Source organism: Diabrotica undecimpunctata, chromosome 2, assembly GCF_040954645.1.
Source record: "Diabrotica undecimpunctata isolate CICGRU chromosome 2, icDiaUnde3, whole genome shotgun sequence".
Classification (NCBI taxonomy): Eukaryota; Metazoa; Arthropoda; class Insecta; order Coleoptera; family Chrysomelidae; genus Diabrotica; species Diabrotica undecimpunctata.
This window is the reverse complement of record NC_092804.1, coordinates 17,477,361-17,500,989: the sequence shown is the minus strand read 5'-3', so window position 1 is coordinate 17,500,989 and position 23,629 is coordinate 17,477,361. Positions and strand designations below refer to the sequence as shown.

At 35.3% G+C, this 23,629-nt stretch overlaps 1 protein-coding gene across 13 annotated transcripts in view; it reads right to left on the bottom strand.

The window, feature by feature from the left end:
• The window catches only part of baz (par-3 family cell polarity regulator), a 356,412-nt gene that overhangs the window by 39,373 nt on the left and 293,410 nt on the right, over window positions 1-23,629 (bottom strand). For all 13 annotated transcript variants that reach the window (XM_072522400.1, XM_072522395.1, XM_072522393.1 and 10 more), the window contains one exon: window positions 10,952-11,155. In XM_072522400.1, coding sequence (XP_072378501.1) covers window positions 10,952-11,155 — 204 coding nt within the window. The remainder of the gene's footprint in view (window positions 1-10,951; window positions 11,156-23,629) is intronic.

The following is a 23,629-nucleotide window of genomic DNA, read 5'->3' as shown; positions in this document are numbered from 1 at the left end:
AGCCAATTATACTTCCCAAGATTAAAAATATCCGAATATCCTGAATATATTCCGTTATTTAACGTGTGTAAACAAAAATTCAGCTGTTATTTTATTTTATTGACGAATACAAATATTTTTGTAATATATATCAGTGGGGCACATAATTCAAGGTGTAATTTGAATACAGATATCTTAAAAGTGATCCAATGTAAGCAGAGCCTGTAGCCTCAAATTAATTGAGTAGAGAAAGGCTTAGATTATTTATTAGAGAAAACTAATATTCAAGGTCAGCCCAAAACAAAACTATAAATGTTAACTTGTTAATTAACTTAGCTCATAACAAAGGAACGTTTTCTGATATAAAAACATATTTAATGCAAAATACACTAAATACACTACACAATAACATGAGATCAATTTCGCACACTTCGTGAAAAATTGAGTGGTGGCTGAACCAAAAACTTACTGAACCAACTAAACACTGCTTATTCCCCAGAAGATGGCCCCCAACGATTATCAACTGGAGTGTGCTGCTGGATACGGACGTTAACAGAATACCAGCACATTTTATTTGAGGTGTATGGTGGAAAGAGCTATCGGAACGAAGGCAGCTGAGACAAAAATCCATGTTTGATCAAAATGTACATGGAAATCTAATAAAAGAAGCGATCTCTGACAAAAATGAACGACCAGGTCCAGAAAACTGCATTAAAATAATCAAGAGTGTTTACAAAAAAGTCGCAGTTAAAACAAGGACTTTCAGAAACCTAATACCATATTGGTGGTCTGAAGCTATTGAGGTGCAGCGGAAATTAAGCATACAAGCAAGAAGAAAACAAACAAGGTCAAAGAAGCACGGCAACGACGAAGGTCCACTGTTAGAGTCCCATAAAGACGAGAAAAAAGCTCGTAAGAAGCTAATACAAGAAAGTAAGAAAAGTCCTTAGGAACAACTACGCAATAGCTAGAAGAATACATATGCGAAAAAGGCTATCACCTGGTGATAAGGGAATCCAAAAGTGCTGGTCCACAAATATAGTTGACCAAAGACACAGACTTGGAGCTTATAAGTGAAATCTTCCCGACGCATCAAGATACCTGTAGTATAGACCCACCTACACAAGGCGTAGTCCTCTTCGGCATGGAAGAATTTTTAAAGATGGAAAAGTACCTAATTCGACGGAATAACACCTGAAGTTATCAAGGTAACCGCCAGTTAGAACACAGAATTCCACGAAATCTGTAAAGTATCACGTTTAGTGTTAATACCAAAACCAGAGAAAACTTATCTAGTGACAAACGCATTCCGAGCCCTATATCTTCTAGCTGCTATTTATAAATTATACTAGTACATATTGAAGAACAGGCTAGAACAATACTTGGAATCCGGAGAGAAAAATTCTAAAAACCGTATGGATCCATGCTGTCCAGAAGGAGATAGACCTGACAGTATAAACTAGAAAAGTTGCCTCAAAAAGAAAATGATGCGTACTTATAACGGTAGATATCCGGAATGCCTTCAGTTCGACACCATGGTCCATAATGGTTGAGAATCTTGAAGAGCAGCATGTCTTCACTTTTATAATAAACCTAGTAAAAAGCTTCAGACAGATTAACGCCGGAAAAACAAAAATAATAATCTACCGCACATACACCAAGTGGCGAATTTCTAAGTGGTAGACAGATTTGTATACTTGGGCTCCCTGTTAACAATAATGGCGATTGCTCCTTATAAATCAAACGTAGACTAGCAATGCCCGAACCGCAACAGCTAAATTGATTAAAATATGGAAAGACCGACCAATAACAAGGAATACTAAGCTCAGGTTGGTTAATGCCCTTATTTTTCCCATTGCTACATACGCACCTGAAACATGGACACTCAAAGAAATCGATAGGAATAAGATCGAAGTCTTCGAAATGTGGGTCTATAGAAGAATTCTACGCTATGTCACGTTATGTCATGGACATAACATAGAACCAAATTATGGAAGAGCTTCATATAAAGGCTTCATATAAAGAAGAGCTTGATATTGAAAAAAGTAAACCGAGCATACCTAATTTAAGCTACTTACAGAGATGGAAGATCTGAACTACAGCAGGTATTGACTTTAGTGCCTCAGCAGGGCTTTATTAATAGGCCCAGTTCTATGGAACATTTTGAATGAACTTGTTCCAAAGAGGAGTCCACACAATAGGGTTTGCAGGCAATTTGGGACTAGTAATAATAGCCTGTGATACGGAGGACCTAATGTTTATAGCAAATGAAACACTGGCTAAAGCAGAATGGCCTGAAAAAACCTGCAGCTGGCATCCGAAAAACCGAAGCCGTAATCCGTTCAGGTAGGAGAGGCAGAGAGGACATAGTATTTGAAATAGAGCAGTCAACTATAGTGCCAAAATCCTTTGGAAAGTACCTGGGGGGTCGAAATAGATAGCAATCTTTCTTCTGGACACCATTTAAGCTGAGTAGTAAAGAAGGCTGCACTTAAGACTACGGCAGTGTCGAGAGTTTAGGCCAACGTAGAAGGGCCAATTTCAAGTAAGCCCTTTCTTAGAGCAATAGTGCAGTCGATTTTATTATATGGAGCCCCAGTGTGGTTAAGAGCACTGCACGCGAAGTCACATAGAAATAAGCTAGAGAATGCTCAAAGAAAAATAATGCTACGTATAGCCATTAAGTTTAGGACAATATCCACTATGACTACAAATCATAACGGAATCAATCTCGATCGTTTTACTTGAGTGGTAAGCGTAAAAGTACTGAAAGTAGAAAAGAAGACAAAATCTACTATGCAAAAATGATAGAATTTATGGAACAACACCTGTAAGAGGCGGTGGACACAGCAATTGATACCGGATACCAGAAAATGGATAGCGTACAAACATAAGGACCTGGTTACCATTTTAAGGCAGTTTTTGAGTGACCATGTTTATTTTCGAACATATTCACCTAGGACCGGAAAAACTCAAAGCCAAAACCAGCATTACTGTGACGCTGAAGATAGTCCAAGACACGCGATTCTCTAGTGCGATAAATGGGTCGAAGACAGACCATGACAGACAACATGACACTCCTACCGATCACGTGTTTGAAACTACATGTTTACCTTGAGCTTACCTTAAAATTGAATGAAGTATAGAAAGTTGACCGTCAAATTGCCAAGGATGAATGTGACGGATATTTTGGGTTAAAGACTTAAAAGAAAAATGACAGATAATATTATCGTAGTAGGTTTGCTCTTATATAATTCTGAGTGCACCAGTCGTTGAATGACTGTTGACTGAGGTTTTGAATTAACCACCAAGAGCCAAGAGTGAAATGTGCAGAGACTATTGTAATAACGCTTTACAAACAATTTTTTGAATTATAACCGACCCTAAGTCGGTAAACTCGTCCTTGTTATTGAATTATTTCCTTTATTTAATCTTCTTGATTTTTAAAATAATGAGTATAAGACTTACGCTACATTTATAGTCATTCAGATAATTTTAGTATGCAATGAATTGTGAGAAAGTGTATGAAAGTCTCTGCTTCGAAACGAAATTAATTGTGGTAAGACAATTACGTACGCATTGTACTTATAACACTACGGTATGTTAGCAGACAATGGTAGGTGAAGATATATATTGCATATTTTAAGTCTATATATGGTAGGACACCTACTGCCAATGTTAATGATAATCATATATTTTTTTTAACAATAGACATCAATAAAAGATAGTGTTATTCTGATTGCCTGAAATATGATCTTGCAGAGCCGGAATTTAGTACAACTTCAAAGACAACTTACTTACCGTTACGAAATATAAAAGAAGCAAAATTACAAAACTAAAAGCCAGAACTATGCAAAATATTTAAAATTATTGTCAAAATACTGCAAAATCATTTTACCATATCTCGTTTTTAAACTAGGAGGAGTACCTAATTCAAATTTACCGCGCTGTAATGCTTGTTTGTAATTGATCCAACCGCAAGAAAGTTTACTTCACTAAATTATAAAATTTTGACATTTAAAATTCATAGGTTAATTAAGTTATATAGGCGATTTTTTGTGTTTTCTGCGTTATTCTTTTAATTTTAATTTTTAGATTTTTAGTCTGCATTTGTATAAAAAACAGTTCTTTTTAGAACTCTTTAGCGACGTATTAGTGTTTTTAAGCTAAAAATATGAATTCAATGTCAAGTACCAGTGGTAATTGTCCTTCTCCACCTAAACAACGCCGAGTGGATTTGGGTCATTTATTATCAAATGAAAAACAATGCATTATAAACATACACACTTGAGTGCAAAACAATCGACTCAAAAGCGATATTTGAGATAACACCTTCTGTTTCAATGTAAGAAGTATGAAAATAAAAAAATGTAATGTGCAAACAATAACTTTATTATTGAACTTACAAAAACTTCTATTGCATTATTTGGAAGACGCATTTTAAAAATAATATGCAATACGAACAGAGTTTCCTAAATATTCATTATTGGAACTAATGTAAGAAAGACATTATAAACAGAGACATTGTTAATTATAAAATAAATTTCTTTAGTTTTCAGTATTTGATATTCCCAGCCCTACTCCTAATTATACTTCCAATCGATTTCTCATGGATCGGATGACTTTTCTAACAAATTCTTGAGACAATGCTTCCATTCATCATTAAGCGCCGCTCTCAATTCCATTATGCCCCTTGGTGCATGATTGCTGTCCCGGACACTTCGTTTAAGCTCATCCCAAATATGATCTATTGGAGTTATGCCCGGGCTCAATGCCGGCCAATTTATTGTAGGTATACCGATCTGTCAGATAGGTGGTGGTGACTCGTGCGGTATGGCATCGTGCATTAAAATAAAGGCATCACCAATAAATCCCGTGTATGGAACCATATGATCCTCCAAAATGTCTCTGATGTAACGATCCGCCGTTAAACCTCCTCACGTCCTCCACCAGGCAAGAAAACCAACTTGGTTTTCTCATTCATGGAAATGCCTGCCCAAAACATACAAGACCCGCTTCCATATGACACAATTTCTCGTATACAACATTGAGCCCTACTTTCATCGGAGTATAATATCCAGATGTTCGCTAGCAAATTCTAATCGCCTTTGCTTCTGGGATGCTCTGAGCTTGGGACCCGTAGCTGCTCTTTTTGGTATCAGGTTGGCTCCCTTCAGTCTTCTTCTGAATGGCCAAACGCTGGTAACCACACACCGTACCTCTCTAAGCTCTTCTTTGAGATTAGCACCAATCAAATGGTTTCTCCACTAGTTTCTCAGGGATTTCTATACAAGAATCGAATGCAAACAGGTTGCAGAAGGAGAAGAGATTCACGTAGTTCATACACCTTATCGACTAATATTTGGAAATCTTCTTTAGTGTTAGCTATAATATACATCTCCTAGTCCAAAGTACAGTCCGAAGTAAGCATCTGACTGGTACTCCGTAGTTTGCTTTTGATTCTCGGGAACGCAGAACTTTTGGCAAACAAATAGTTTGCAAACAAATAGTGCCCATTCAATCAACACGTACCTTTTTATGGATAGCAGCCAAATTATGAGAAATCCAACGACTGTAGATCTTTCTTACTACCAAATAATCATTCAAAATTATTTGTATTTGACTCATGTCTACGTTCAAAGAAGCACAGATCTCCTGATTGATAACACTGCTTCAATCTGCTTCAATCATGCCGCGCATACCATCAAAGTTTTCTGGGACAACAGCTTTGACTGGACCAATTTTTTTTTAGTTTTAACCATTATGCCAAAATTAATCAGAAGCTTAGGTTACATCTAAGAGACAGTACTAAGAGACTTTCATATTGTCTAATTCTCTTGATAAAATTGATTTCTCTAATATGAACTTGGTTCTTCTTCTTCTTCAAGTGCCCTGTCCGTTGCGAACGTTGGCTATTAACATGGCAATTCTGATCTTGGTTCCCAAATCGAAATTGGTGATTTATCAGATTTTTTCTTTCTATTATCGGTTTCAGTATTTTCAAAAGAAGCTTTTTAAACAATTTTTGAGTTTACAGGTAGTAATAATATTGTTCTAAGTATGTGAAATGAAATTCAAATAAGCAATAGTATATCGTGCTATATTTATAGTTTTTTAGGTGGAAACTTAACACCTTACCGCATAGTGGGTCATATATGGCACAATACTTAGTTTTATACCTATTCGTTAGAGATCGAATCTTATTTCAAAGTATTTATGCATGACATGTCCATATAACGCACATATTTCGTATAACAGGTAATAAAGCGCCATCTCAATATAGCAAAGCGAACTTTTATGTCAATTTGCAAATGGCCGCGATCTGACAGCTGTTCATAAGAGTTATGCAATTTGATATTCAATTATCGAAGTTTCTACTGAATATTTTTGTACAAAAAAATAGCGACATCAAGGATAGATTTTCAAGAAAGAATTTCTGTAAGTATTTTCACGTATTTCTTTATATTTTGGTATTTTTTGATCAAAAATATGCTTGTGCCACAATATGCACTGCCGTGCAAAACTCTCTTTCATATATGGCACAATATGCGTTCTGAACTAGGTATTACTATATTTTCTTTTTATTTTAGATAATGGATCCAAAAAAGTTTTATGGTGAAAATTTTGTGGTAGTGGACATACCAGATGGTAGTGAAGACGAAGGGTTATCAGATGATGATATTTCCCCTATTATGTTAGCCACAGAGTCAGACTATAAGGATGATGTAATTGATAATAATGAATCAGATATTATTATCCCAGAAACGGATTTAGAAAGCAGTTCGGATAACGAAAATGATATTTCTTTGGACTTTTTTTTTTGGACTGGAAATCATTCAACTTGAAAAGAAGGAAATTTGGTAACATCAGATGATGATATCAGATTTCTCGGTTCTACTGACCTGCCACCTGAGTTGCAACAAACGGATTTCCTTTACGCATTTTTAAATTTTTTTTTAACAAATGAGATGATCAAAGATATAGTTTATCAAACTATATTATATTCAGTGGAAAAGACCTCAAAAACCTTTGAAACTTTCTGAAAATGAGCTAGAGCAGTTCTTAGAAATCTGTATTTATATGTCAATAGTGCCATTGCCAAAGGCTAGAAGTTATTGGAAATCCAGCCTGAATCATCGATTGATCTCAGATGTTATGTCATGCAATAGATGGGAAGAAATAAAACGTTTTTTACATTTTGCGAACAATAGCGATGCTATTGCTGTCGGTAATCCTGGTATGATAAACTTTTTAAAATCCAACCGCTACTAAATAAACTAAGGAAGCAGTTACTCCAAGTTCCGAAAGAGGAATTTTTAGCTATAGATGAGCAGATAATTCTAACAAAGGCGCGTCATTCTATAAAACAATATAATCCGTAAAAACCCCACGTATAAGACGTTTGTTCTTAGTGGTGTCAGCGGATTTTCCTACGATTATGAAATTTTTGTAGGAAGCCAAACTAATGTTGTACCCGATGGTTTTCCTGATTTGGGGATAAGTTCAAATGTGGTTCTTCGACTAACACAAACAGTAAAAGACTTATAAATTAAAAAATATTCTTTGATAATTGGTTCAACAGCGTCACATTGCAAATTTATCTAACGAAACAGGCTATGTTACCACTAGGAACAGTTAGAATAAACAGCGAGCCAAACGGTAATATGCCAAAAGATGCTGAATTAAAAAAGAACGGCCGAGGAGCTATGGTAAAGAAAGTCGCCACAATTGATGGTACAAAAATATCTGTTGTTACATGGAATGACAACAAATTAGAAAACATTTTATCAACATATGCTGGGAGTATGCCAACAGAGAAAGTTAACCGGTTTTCGAAAAAGAATAAGACGCATATAATGGTTCCATGTCCAAAAGCTGTAACGATCTACAACAAGTATATGGGGGGAGTAGATTCCTGGATTAAATGTTGGGATATTATAGGATCAAACTCAGATCCAAAAAAATGGTACATGCGTATATTTTTCCATATTATTGATTTGATGACTGTCAATGCGTGGATTCTTTGGAGAAGAAGTGACAATGAGCATAATAATTTAGCTCTGATAGATTTCAAAATGGCAGTAGCAGAGTGTTTATGCAAAGTTAATAAAGCTGGTTTTACTACAAAAAGGGGTCGTCCGTGTGGAGCTATGGAAGAAAATTTACAAAGCAAGAAAAGAAGGGATTCAGCAACCGGTATTCCAATGCAAGATGTACGAACAGATGGATATAGTCATCTTCCATTATGGTGTAGTGAAAGGCAAAGATAAAAATATCCCTGTGGTTCAAAAAGCTTCATAACATGCGAGATGTGTAATGTTTTTCTTTGCTTAAACACAGATAGAAATTGTTTTTACTATATAATTAGAAAGTAATAAACGTAATTTTTTTAATTAATTTTACTTGTTGAATTTTGTTTTGAGTGTATGACTGTTAAATATATAACCTTATAAGTAGGATTTCCTTTTTATATCTTTACCGTAATCTTGAAGTCAAGTTTGTAATCATAGATTTTTTTTATAAAAAATAGAAAAATCATGCAGTAAGGGGTTAACTTTTACCATTAAAAACATTAAATGTCTTCCTATACCGTTTCTTGTTTAATTTATCTTGAGACGGTCCTGCGTGATTACACGTAGTGCGTTTCGTAACATTTATCATCGGTGCATATCTCGTTTTCGTTTCGAAAAATCCCACATCACCAGTAATTGCTACCATCATATTTATTGTGATACCTAGTTGCTTGTCTGAGATAATGCCGTTTTTAACCTATAATTTTCGATAAGGGAATTACTGAAATTAGAAACATGGTGAAAGTTCTTTAATTGTTGAATAGTTAATGGGCATTGACTGTATTTAGTTGAGGAAATCTATAAAAATTGTCGATGTAATTAAAATTAACTAGATAGCTGTTTAATTGGACGACGGACGGATGTCAGTTGATAAATGCCACCAATAAACGATGAAAAGTTGTCTTTTTTCTAATAAAGGACAGTGTTCTTGTTGATACAACTTTTTATTCAATCATTTATGCAACCTTAACATCACCGTGATGTCCAGAAAATCCTTTCTTATTTTTTTGGAGTTTTCTTTTAAACATTCTGAGTTTTGTTCTATTTTTCTACTGTTTCATTATTCTTTTTATTGTCCTTCCTTGATTCTTATCTCGTTTTTTTTTCTACCCTTTGGTTATTTAGTTGGTTAAACCTCTTAATGGCAAGGTATTCCTTTTCTCAATATTTGGTTGTATATTGTATCATGTGTTTTTATTGCTCTTACTTGATTCCCATTTTCATTCGTTTTTGTATATTCCTCATGGTTCGTATATATGTGATCTTATTTGATTCTATTTTTTTTTCTTGAATAATGTTGTTCCTCTCTTTCTATTAGGATGAATTAAACAAATCGGCTTTATTGTTTTACGAAGTATTCGCCTGTAAGATCACTACTCTTTTCCATTCGAACAAACCAATCGTCAAGTATTTATGGCAGTCCGAAATAGGTCTCTCAGAAATTAGATTTTTGTGTGCTTTGACCGTATCATATGGTGTCTTAAAACGTTTACAGCGTAGCTCGTTTTTGATTCTCAGGATCGCAAATAAATCACACGGGGCCAAGTCAGGACTGTATGGAGGATGACCCACCAAATCGATGTTTTTCGCCTTCAAATATCAGATGTTATATAAGTGGTGTCAAAGCAGTGTCAACAAATGGTTGTATTTCAGCATATTCTCATTTTCCAAAAAAAACTCCCAAACATTTGTTTGTTGGCATTGGTTCGTCTTGAAACACCCATACCGTTGATTGGTTTTTCGTTTAGGGGCTCATCGCAATATATTCATGTTTGATCACCACTCACCTTGTTGTCTCCTTCTCCGTTGAATCTTTTATGTGCCTAAGAAGTGCCTTCTTATGGACAGCAGTCAAATTATGAGGCATCCAATGACTGCACATTTTTCTCGCTGCCAAATGTGCACGGCAAAATTGTTCGTATTTACATTATGCTTACGCCTAACGATGGACGGATATAATGATAGGTAACATGTCAATCTACTTCTATCATGCTGCTTACAGCATCAATATTTTCCGGGACAACAGCTGTGGCCGGACGGCCTTCATGGAATTCGTCACTGAGGCTGGTACGTCCACGATAGAATTCTTTAAACAATATGTGAACAGTTAATGGGTTTGGATCCTTACAGAAACCAAGACGAAGTCGATCGACCGATTGTTATTTAGTTAGGCCAACTTTAAAATAGTATAAAACCAACGCACGAAAATTTTCACGACGGTTTCCATTTTTTCACGAAATTGATTGTTTTGAAAATTTATTCCTGCTAAACCACGTCATGCTTTTTAATCAATGTAAGATTTTCAATGTTGCTTACTTTCAATGTTGCTTGATTTTGTTTTTGTTAGATCTCTACATTCCTCAATGAACCACTGCTTCATTTCTTTAAATTTATTCTCATATCCGAACTCTAGTTGATCTTTTTACGACTCCCATTTGTAGATGGTTGTATATTCTTATTAAGAAATGATCACAGAGTCATGTAGTGTCCCCCTGAGTCATATAGTGAGCTCCTGATTTTTATAATGATCGGATGATATTTTTGTTTAATAAAGATATGGTCTATCTGGTTCGTTCGGTTACCATCAGGATATTGACTATAATCTTTGACCATTTTCATTAGTTTCTTCGTGACTGTTTGTTCCTTCGACTGATTTATACATAGCTACTTTTTCCATTTTCGCACTATATTCCCCCGAATTATATATAAATTATATTATATTATAACTGAATTAAACTCTTCTGTTACTAAGGTAAACACATAATTTTTTTTAACAGTAAAAATAAATTTCAGACAAATTTTCTTTCCTCCTAACATCAATTGGTTGATACGCACATACTAATAATCTTATTTCACATCATCCATAAACAGTATTTGAAAAATCAGTTCGCAAAACTTACGTGGAAAATATCCGGACTTCCTGTTCCGACCGAACTCCCACTGGCTCCATCACCGCCTCCATGGATATGGGCACCTTCCCCATCTTCGAAACTGGCGAGGATCTGTTCTCTATCGTCTGCTACGTCATTGAGTTTATCGTCTGGATCTAAAATACCACCTCCTTGAGATTGTAAATTGTGAACTGAAACCCACGAATCTGAACCCTGCAATAAAAAGCATAGTCAATATTTAAATCGTGGCAAAAAGGTATAACAGGTTATTAAAAATAGTTGACAAATGACATACACACTTATATAAGGACCATAATATCATTTTAGGTGAAAAATTGTGATAGTCTGCACTTGTTTTCATTAATTGTTCATCAGAGTAGATTTTTATAATTAAGCTACTACCATGGTAACAAAAAACTAATATATAGAAAACTTTTCTGAAAGATTTATTATTCACATTTATATATTTCAGGTTCATAATGTATTGCATATATGTAACATTATATTCTTTTGAATATGTCAATATGAAATGCATTGTAAATGTTACCCATGACTGATTCGTTGCCAATCCAATCTACCCATGGGAACTCAAAGGGAATAGCCTTTGGTCTGACAGTTCTTTTGGAAGATAGAGTGGATCATAAACGGGGCAACATCGTAATCGCTCTAAATTTATTATGTGTAAGATACATTCAATTGTACAAGCTGAGGAGTTGAAACCTGTACTGGATTAGTATCAACTGATTGACATTGATAGCTCTCACTAACAAGTAATCTTTGTTGTTTTCACATTTATAAAATGTGAGTACTTGTGCAGAACATATCTAACCAAGAGCTGCGAAACAAAGTGCTGTTACTTTACAGCAAATTTTGTGTTTTGTACTCTTATTTTTTGGAATTATTAAGACAACTGCTTAACGTTTACGTTAAATAAATAAATCTTTTCGATTATTTGAAATTTACTGGAAAAAGCACAACTTTAATCTTGCCCTGCAAATATTAATGCACGGGGCAAGTTTGGAGCATGTGGCGGGGTAAGACCGGAATTGTGATTTTCCACACAATAAGGGATTGCTTAAAAGGTAAACATGGTACAATTAATAAATCATTTGGCAGAAGAACAGCGGATGAGCTAAGAATAGCCAACGGCATAAGAATACAGAAGGCAACGGGAAACCATTGTATTAAAGATCGTAAGATATCCGTAGTCGAATCATCATGAAATGAGAAGACAGAGTAAGCAGACGTGTACTGATCATGGGTATTGGAGACCGAGATCCGACAAGAAAGGAGTCTGGGCTTTTCAGGTCGTCAACTAGCGAAATCCCTACCAGAAAAAGAAAAAAGCAGAACGTCAATTTAAAATGGAACGTGGAATGTGACCAGCATATTCGAATCCGGAGAAACACACAATGTAATCCAAGAAATGAAAAGAATTAACATCAATATTTTAGGAATAAGTGAAATCCGATGGATAGGAAATGGAAAATGTAAAGTTAGAACCATACGATATACTATTCGGGTAATAATGACACACATCGACATGGCGTGGCAATAATACTGAACATTGAAATCTCACCACACGTCCAGAATTTTCTACCTTTTTCCGAAAGAGTTATGCTACTACAACTAAAAACGAAAGACAGAAAAATAAACATAATTCAAGTCTATGCCCCAACGGCTGAAAAAGATGTCACGTGGTGACAGATATGAATTCATAAAACTAATCATGCACGGAAAGATTCAAGGAAAGCGCAGCATAGGGACAGGAATAATGTCTTGGCTAAGAAACCTAAGATAATGGTTTGGATGCAGCTCGACTGAACTCTTTCGGGCTGTAGTGTCAAAAGTTAGAATAACAGTGATGATTGCCAACCTTCGTCGCGGAGATGGCACGTAAAGAAGAAGAACAGCCATTTCAAAAGAACATGAAAGGCGACTTGCCGATCGACTCAAGGCAATGAAGAAGAAAGGATTTGGATTGTCCATAAAAGAGGTGTTGGAGCTGGTTGGGCAATTTATAAAATCCAATGAATTGAAAACTCCTTTTAAAGACGATCACCCGAGAGAAGATTGGTCTTTAGGCTTTAAAACGAGAAATAATTTATAATTAAACAACCGCAAGTAGTATCATTTTTCAATCCTTTTTCAACCCAAAAATATTTTAATTTATTGGAAACTACCATAAAAGATCTAGGATTAGAAAATAGTTCTTCAACTTGGATGAGTCTAGTTTTTATACTGACCCCTCCAAAACTAAAGCAGTTGGTGGTAAGAGCATGCTCTGCACTCGAACAATAGTGCACCTGGAATACAGAATTTAACTGCTGCTAGCAGCTTTTATATCGGGTGACAAAATCACACCACTTATAATTTTTAAAGGAAAAACGTCTGGGATCAATGGTGTGCCCCAGAGAATACTGGCTTTTCTGGAACCACATATGCTGCAACTGCCAACGGCATACAAGTCACGTGCTTCTGACCCTTAGACCTTAGCGTCTTCGAACCATTGAAGACTTCATGGGATCAAAAGTTACTAGAAACAAAACCATTATAGACGAAACGTACCAATTGTAAACTGGAATTGCATACAAAAGACGAAAACTCCTAGATCTCTAAATCAAAAGATGTTATGTTTTGAACAAGCTCCCTGGCTATGCAACCGCTCATTTTTACTACAAATTTATTGCAAAAATTATCACATTTCAATTTTCCAATATCTAGAGGATACTCCTATCAAGAAATACGACGTCGGGTAAATACACTTAGTTATAAATTGTAAGCGACCGACAGTATGCATTAGCATTTAGCGGTGTCCGTCCAGTACATTATCTTTCGCATATAAAATAATAAGTTATGTAAATATTCGCCATTAGACGTTGCAAAGAAGAGGTAAAATGTGCAAATTGTGCACCTAGCATAAAAATACCAACCTGTCGTGTTATTAGAAGGTTTCTCGGCTTGAAAAACTGGTATACTTATATGAGGGAGCTCAGGATCGAACTGGCTTCGATCATTAAACCGTCTATAAATCTAATTAAATAATTGAGGAAACTGTTTTAGCTGTTAGCAAATTTTAAAAATAATTAATCTGTAGCTTGTAATCTAAGGGATGGTACATAACACCATGACACCAGACGACCAAATGCCAACCGTACTTGCAAAAGTGATAGCAACTTGGTGGTGATTTTTATTTACCTTCCTGGTACCAATTTTTTGAACTTCTATACTGGCGTTGTACTAATTTTTCTCTATAATAAAATGTTGAGGCGATCGTCATGAAATTAGCGTCACGATATAGTTGGAAGAGTCTATTTACTCGACTAGGTAAGTCCGTTATACAACATGTAACTTTTTCATTTTGTAAACGTGAATTTCTTGTGATTTTGAAAATGTCGAATGAACAATATTTATCACCTGTGAAAGATAAATACAGTAATGATGATAGTGCTGGAAAAACACGTGATGAGTCTATAGATGATTCAAATAAACAAAATGTAGTAAGTAGTAAAATAAAGTCTAAAATGTACGTAAGTATCTTTGAATATTTTCAGTAATTTCAACACGTATTTATTAAAATTACACGTGTAATTAACAATAATAAAAATATTATTTAAAATTTAAAAATACAGAAAACATAGTATGAAGCTCCGCGCTACAGTACCGCCTGCTGTACCATTTTTTTTATATTCATTGTCAATGTTTTAGTTTTTAATTAAATTATATGTTTAAGGAAATATATCGTTTTATTTTTTGCTTAGTTTTGTGTTTTTTTGCGTGTGACACACCGGTAGTCTCGTGGTCCCACAATGAAATTTTAAATTCCTGGACTGCCTGACCACCGGTGGAAACACATCTTTGCAAGAAATTAATATACATTATTTCTAGAAAGTCTTAACCTGAAATGGAACTCGTTGAGGAACTGGAAAACCTTTTTATTGTGGATATGAAAATTCAAGAAGCTAAACATACAGGTTTCTCGGTGGATGATTAAACGTAGTTGCCAGATGAAAGGATCCGAACGAAGATTCGAAAGATGACTACAATATTTCTGGTTTAGACTCTTGTGACAACGTTTTCGACTTTGAAGATAACATTGTACCTCTTACCCAATTGAACGAATGAATAGAGTTGACGGGTTGTTCTAAATTGAAAAGTAATGAGATTAAGCTCTCTCCCCGTCGGATTCCTGCGTTAATATTTACTTTCGATGTTAGTTCCATGACGACTTTATGTTTTTTTGTGTTAATGCTCTTAACTTAAAAGGCAACAATTGAAATAGAGCACACAACATCCGAAGATATAAGAATCCGACGAGGAGTGCGACAAGGTTGCGTCTTATCACCGTTATTATTTAATCTGTATTTGGAATCTATATTCAGAAAAGCATTAGACGAGGTTCAAGGTGGAATCAAGATTAACGGAACCAGTATAGACAACATCAGGTACGCTGGTGATACCGTCCTAATAGCAAGCAACGCACAAGAACTACAAAATATAATAAATGCGGTAGTTCGTCATAGCAAAATGTTCGGTTTACATCTAAATGTTTCCAAAACTAAAATTCTAGTAAAAAAACAAAAAGAGAAATCAAACGATTTCTACGTGGCGAAACCGAATTCAAATTTTTACCACCGTGCCTTCTAAAACTTGAAAAGCAAACAGCTTGATAAATTACTCGGCAAGGGAATCTAAAAATTGCATCCACCTGCCGTTCATCATAGTCAAAATTCGTAGTGAATTCAGTTTCTGGTACTCCAAACGGAGTAAAGAAGTAAAACTGTATCGAAACAAAAATCTAATACCATCAAACAAGCGAGGAAAACATTCATGAACATGAAAATGTTTTTTACGAGATCAGATTTTAGTCTAGAGCACAGAATTCGAATGATCAGATGTTACGTTTCCTCTGTTTTCCTGTATGACTATATATACAGACAGATGCTGAGAATTTCATGGATACAAAAAGTTACCAATGGTGAGGTACCCTTGGCGCATGAGTAAACAAAAAGAATTACGCAGCATAATCAAAGAGAGAAAAACAATACTGTGTTGAGAGATGAAAGATATGAATTATTCCAAATCATATTGGAAGGTAAAGTGCAGGGTAAAAGATCAGTTGGAAAACGCCAGAATTTCAAAAAAGAAAGGAGGCCACGGAAAAGATATAAGGATCAAGTGTTAGCGGACGTGCAAATTTTGCTAGACGTGAGAACCTCGAGAAGATCGGCGCGGAATCGGCAAGGTTGGAGAGGTCAAGGCTCGATTTGAGGTAGTACCATTAGAAAAGTTTATATTAAATAACATAATGAACATGTAATAAAAAAAAATAGTCTCTCTTTATGCTCACCAATGAACTTTAAATGCAGTTATAGCAAATCCTGATCCACATCGGATGTGCTTATCTTCCGGTTCGCTTCCACAGTTTTCTGTTTATACAGTCGCTCTTTTCAGATATTTCACTCATAACCTCTCCCTTAGGCCTCCTTTTTGGGTGTTGCTAGATACCTCTCCCTTGCCAAAAGAGCTGGTGCTTATATTGATCTGCTTTAGTTCGAAAGCAGTCATGTTGATTTATCTTACAACTCACTCTTTCTGAAATAAAGAGGTATATTCTTTTAGTGGAATAGAAATGTTTAAATTTACACCACAGCGGAATATTCCAGAAGTGTGTGTACCAGGTATAACCTTGCAGTGTGGGTCGAGTGTTTTCTTTGCCCCATCCCTCTCGTATGCAGATGTCCACTTGGAAATGTCCATATGGTCAGAAATCATGATTTATTCGGTATCCCTAATTGTACTTATTATGTTACTATATCCTGGTCTAACCGGTACAATGCTCAGGTTTTCTCGCCTTCCGGCTTATAATAATATCAAAAGGAGGGGATGGTAGACTGACGCACTTTCATGAGTGCGTCTGATTACCGTTAACGTAGTTACCGCTCTCCTGATTATTCGTTCTATCTGCTGATTCTAAGTAATACTCGGGTCTAATATTACCTCAAGATACTTTACTTCACTCACCAGATTTATATGTCTACCATTTAGGATTACGGTCGTGTTGATCTTAGTCACTAGATAGATGATAAATTGCCAAATCTCGGTTCCGTATTTAAGTGAACTTTTAATTAGAGAAATTTAAATGTGTAACTTTGTTGTATTTCTCATTTTATATCTTTGTTGGACACAAAGAAGGAAGTATGTAAAGCATGGATCCACTGATTGCAAAGATCTAAGACGCATACATAACCCTCTGGCTCAGTTGTGATCTATCTCTTGGATAGACGACACTCTTAAAGTAGGGTAAAAAGTCCTTTATAAATAAATATTAAATACTACACGTCTAGTTTGAAACTTGGTTAAAAAAAGTTGCATCACTACAATCACTGGTAGTGATGAATACGTTGCATCTCTCTTAGCAAATTACAAAAACTTTAGGATCTTAAATAACTGACCAAACTAAAGAGTACAAAATAAATAACTAAAAGTATTTAGTTATCTACATTAGGCCCGTCCCTGAAAAAATCTAAAAGGATTTCAAGTCAAGGACATACTTAGCAGACCAGAAAAGATTTCATGGCGTATTAAGTAGATATTTTTACTATTTTCTACAATAAAAGTTGAATACCTATAAAAACTATGGACATATACAGCAATTAAACCTGTTTTAATTATGTCTTTTGTACCATCTCAGATGGGTGCTTAAGATGAGTATTTTGTAAGAAATACGTACACATTCTTGAAAATATATATGATATATATACGAAATTTATTAAGTATTAGCGAGATTTACATCTACATTGTAATAGTTGTGGTCGTAATCGCTAATATGTACTTTAATATGTAAAAGGAAGAATTTCCACAATTATGCGTGTTAAGCCCGCATTACACCATTTCACACAGGAATGTAGATCTATGCATGCAACTGCATAAATCCAACGGTCAGTGAACAAGTTATTTATCCCTGAATCCCTTTTTCTAACTTTCTTTAAACTTCTTTATGAGATTTTTAACCTAGTATAACAATAAGTTGCATTCAAATTTTACACCATTCAACCGTATTAATCAATTAGCCATATTTCATCAAAGTAGTGGGATCCTTCTTTTTGGTACTCCCATAACTCCCTGGACTTTTTCATTATTATCCAGATTTGACCATACGGCTCTCACTCCTTCTAAGGGGAAAATTCACTCATCCCAGAAAGGATGGAGCTCTGGTTGGACCCTTTCCGTGTTATCGAGCCCTAGGTGACTTGGTATGCTGGAGTATCTCCCAAAAATTTTCGTACACATCTGGACGTCGAGAATAGTACATCTTTCTGCATGGTCTTGTAGAGATGTTCATTCAGACCCAGCTTTTTTATGTTTTCTAGGAGGTTCTTCGGAATGACTCCAGCAGTAGAAAGGATAATAGATGTACTTTTCATTTTGTTTAACACACAGATTATTGTTGTTAGGTATCGCCACATCGATTAGTGCTGTTTGTCTCGTTAGTTTATTAACTAGTACGAGATCTGGTCTATTATGTGCTACTCTTTGGTCTGTGAGCACAGTGCGGTCCCAATATAGCTTAAAGTTGTCATTTTCAAGCATACTCTCTGGGACGTATTGATAATCTGGAAGATGGTTTGCTTGGAGAAGTCCCAGTTTGATAGCTACTTCTTGATGAAGGATTTTCCCTACTGAATCATGCCGTTACTTGTAATAAGTTTCAGTCCCCAGTAAGACGTTGGATGGTTTCTTGGGCTTGACATCCATATCGGCATTTGTCGTTTTGGAGTTGGGGGTCTTTGATAATATATTTGAGGAAATTTTGTTGTTGGTATAACCTGATCCTGAATGGCAAGTAATGAACTTTCTGTTTCAGGGAACATCTTTCCTAATACCAGCCAATAGTTCGACGCTATATTGTCGACATAGTCTTGACTGACTTCATTGGGATGTCGTCCGTGCAGAGGTTTACCCATCCAGATGCGCATTTTTGCGTTCTTAGTAAGAACTGCACAAATCGCAAGATGTAGAGTAGATGTCTCAGTCTGCATTTGAAAATAATTTATTAAATTAGTAATCTGTTTTTCTATTTGTTTATTTATATCCATAAGTCCTCGTCCTCCTAAATACCGCGGTAATGTCGTTCTTTCTACTGCACTTCGAGGATGGTGTTTTTGTGCCTTTGTGAGGTATGTTCGAACTTTTCGCTAAAGATTTTCTATATCCGTTTTCCGTTTTTGTCCACTTAACAATATCAAATGAGTAGCTAAGCGCGGAACATGCGTAGGTGTTTTTAAATTTTTACTGTTAAGGTGTGAACAAAACAGCTGTTTTACTCTTCGTATAAACTCAGTAGTTATCTCAGATTTCATTTGCTTATGGTCAATCTTCCGAGTTTGCTTTATTCCGAGGTATTTATACATATCATTTTCACCTATGGCCTCATTATTATTTATTATTATTAGAAAATTCGAAACTTCTCCGACATGTCCTGCCTAAGAATCCCCAGGTCTTCTTTGCTCTTCATCCAACCCACTTTAACTCTACTGCATGCATCTTCATCTATTTCCCCATTATGTTTATTTGTAAACCCCATCATTCAAATTCTTTTATTAAGTGCAAATCAGGCAAATTCTTTTATCATTGGCAAAAAGTAGACTACACTGAATTTTCATGGATTTTGACTCCCACTTTATTCTTTCACTAAGTTTCCACGTTAAAAAAAGAGTGCCAAACGTTTAAAACGTTTTAACGTTTGGCACTCCTTTCGTCAGGTAGCTGTAGCCTCCTCCGTGGTTCTTGTTAGTTGTTACCCTGGAAACTATCAGGGTATTTTAACTCTATTGTCACAAATTGTTATCTCCTTTCCTTTCCCAAGTTAACATGCTCTTTTTCTAACTTAGCTGCACAGTACTGATGACGAACAAATAGTCAGAAATACGTATAATATTTACGGTTGCCTTTCATCGATATACCTATTTTGTTTTTTGCTTTCCTGTTTGCGAGGTATGTCATTACATTTTACTTATATGTTACATTACACAAAAATTGACATAAACTCAACAGGCTTCCGGGTTGAACTGCGTCGATTATTACTACGTCGGGCTTTCGACATCCTCTCTAATGTGTTCTTCAAGGCTTCCGAGGTCTCAATCTCACGAGCCCCCAGACCCTACTACACTGATCACTTATTACATATATATTCTAACTAATCTAACAATTCTAACAATATTTCTAGGATAAATAACTCAATGTATTCTCATTTTTTATTTTGTTCAATTTACTTGCAAGTGATTAACAGCTAATTAAAACGGTAATTAAAATTATCACTTTTAGCGCAACGTAGTACCGATTGCCATTAAATTAACTTTTTGCTATAAAAGGTCGAAAATAGACTGGCTAATTCGATATTAATTGCCCGTAGTGAAATACTAAAATTTCACTTTAGGTCGATTTGTCACACTAGTGGATGTTTTTGAAATTAATTGGACAATTGACCTAGTAAATATCTAGCGAGTGATTGAGACGTTTGTAGAAAGTTAAGTTAAGTCTACTAATAAAACATTTATAAAATTTATCTATCTACAAATTTTTTTAGTTTTATAAAAAAATGGGTTTAGTGTTAAATTTTTAATTAGTTTATCTATTTTTTTATCAAGGAAAAATACATAATACTCATCTTTTAATATTGCAAGAAAGCTTAGGGGCTTAGTAAGGTTGTCCTCTTTTTATTCGGCTCTATAATACACTAGAAGATAACAGGACCAATGTTACTCTTCAATTACAATTTATTGCCAAAAGTTCTGTTTTTACCCAAAGTACTTCTTTTAATTAGGCTCGAAGATAGAATAAATAACGATTCAATGACTTCCTCATTACTCGTATGGCTGGTTCAGGAAATTTTGAATTCGTGGGTAACACCGCATTTCAAAGAATTCTATTTAATTCATGGTATTAGTTTTAAGCGTCCATGTCACTTCGAAAAGGCCTTTGACCGAGTAAACCATGACAAACTTATAGGTGCAACAGGTGAAAATTGATGACCGAGACCTCCGTATTATCAAAAATTTGTATTGGCATCAATGTGCAAACATACGAATTGGACACAACACGACGGAAGTAGTGGAAATACGACGTGGATTGAGGCAAATATGTATTCTATCGCCTCTACTTTTAATTCCTACTCCGAATTTATTTTCAAAGAAGGCTTAGTTGAACATACAGGCATTAGAATCAACGGAAATAATGTCAACAATCTCAGATATGCAGACGACACGGTACTTATTGCCTCCAATGAAGAAGACTAGCAACGACTTATGAACAAGGTAACCGAAGCATGTGATGAATATGGGCTAAAACTTAATACTGCTAAGACAAAACTTATGGTTGTCAGCAAAACGGAGTTACAACCAATGAACATCAGAGCGTATGGAATAGAGTTAGAAAGAGTCCACAATATTACCTATTTGGGCGCAAACGTTAACGATAACTGGGATATAAATAAAGAAATAAGAATAGGCATTGAAAAAGCCAGTCGCCTTCTATAAATTAAAGAAAATTCTAATTAATAGAGATATTACGTTAAACCTTAAAATTAGATTAATACGCTGCTACATATTCTCCACATTGCTGTATGGTATGGAGAGCTGGGCCCTTACAGAGACATTAATGAAAACATTGGAGGCCATTGAGATGTGGATTTATAGACGAGTATTGCGGATAAGTTAGGTTGATCGAATAAGAAATGAAATAGTTTTACATCGAATGAAAAAGAGCACAGAAATAACAAAAACGATAAAAATTCGAAAGTTACAATATTTCAGTCATGTAATGAGACATCCAGAGAGGTATAATCTTCTACACCTCATAATACAGGGTAAAATCGCCGAAAGTCGCCGGAAGGAAAGGCCCAGGCCGAAGAAGAACATCCTGGCTCCGAAAATGGTATCAAGAGCCCACCGCTAATTTATTTAGAGCCGCCGTAAACAAAGTTATTATTGCCAATATGATTGCCAATGTTCGATAATCGGACAGGCTACTGAAAGAAGAAAAAGAAAGTCCATGTCACATATCCATAAAAAAGAATGCTCTATATGTAACATCGGAATGTTTCATATAGACCTATTATATTTAATCGCGTTTGACCTAGAAGGTTTCTATTTGTAATTGTAGGTATTCATTTGCGAAAGGTTCTATGAGTAATTTCAATCCTCACCGTTATCTCTTCATCGTATGTATTTTCTTTACTCAACTACCTAAAGCTCATCAAAATGGTGCGACCGTAGATTTTTATCCGAATCGGTTGTATATTTAATTTACATACAGCCAACCATTTTGTTTTTTTGGTTGGTAATATTAATGCCCCATCAGCAACCTGTCTCGTGCACTCTATCCAGTATTTTCAAGTCTTCCATGGTTTATACGATGATGGCAATATCATCGGCGTATCTTATACTGTTCTTTATAGGATGATCTCACATCCTATTTTTACTCCTTCTGTCCCTCATGTAGGGCATCACGAAAGATGTTTTCTGTATATATGTAGGCTGAATACCAGAGGTGACAGAACACAACCTTGTCTTACACACTACGCGGTTACCCAACGTCTATCTATCTATATAAGGATTTTTACAGCTGTCGCCGCCTTCCTTCTTTCAGCCAACTTCTCCAGTCCTTTCTGTTCTGCCATTATCCATCTCTAAGGTCTCGTCTTTCTATGGCCTCGTCCACTTCATCCCTCCATGATCTTCGGGGTCTACCTCTTTTCCTCCTTTCTATTGGGCTCCAATCCGAAATCTTTGGTATCCACCTTTTATGATCTGTTCTTCTCACATGTCCATAAAAAATTAAACGTTTTTCTTCGATGTTGCTGAGTATGTCTTGTTCTACTGCCATTCTTCTTTTTATCTCCTCATTTCTGATGCGATCCATTTTTGTCACTCTGCAGCTTCTTCTCATGAACTCCATTTCAGTAGCTGTGCTGTTGGGCGTCAAGTCTATTCATGCTGAAATCCCAAACCGAACTTAACATAAATAACTTGACAGCTGTCAAAATGGACGACAGTTAAAAAAGTGTTACCAACTTACATTTCTGTACCTCTAAAAAAACAACCTTTATTTACGAAAGGCCTTAATGCTATATTTATATTTTCAGTCTTAATCACCGCGTATTTGGATTTCAACCGAATTACTTCATACTAGTAGGCGAAATAACATAAAAATACATAAAATACTAAATTCTTAATCTAAATTGTTTAAAAAAATTTAAATAGCTAACCAAATATGGTAATAAAGATAAAAAGAAAGCAATACATGACGTATCTTAGATTTATAGTGTCATTTAGGATTTTATCCACATTTAGACGATTTGATTTTTTTATGTTTACCTGCCATCAAAATATCTCCGATATGCAAATGTATCACGGTTCTATTAAAGATTTATTATAACGAGAAATATATTATAAGGTGAGTCGTCTTAAAATTTGTAATAGGATTAAGAAGTGTTACATCACATGTATATAATACGTATTTCTAGATCTTTACCGTAATATCATTTGAAAAATCTCTTAAGCCTATTAGAAGGTTGGTTCTTAATATAAATATATAAGTTAGGATCTTGAAGACTTGTGTAAGAAAACTTTAATAACAGTATTTGAAATGACGACAAGCTATATGATGATATGATTTTAAAAATCT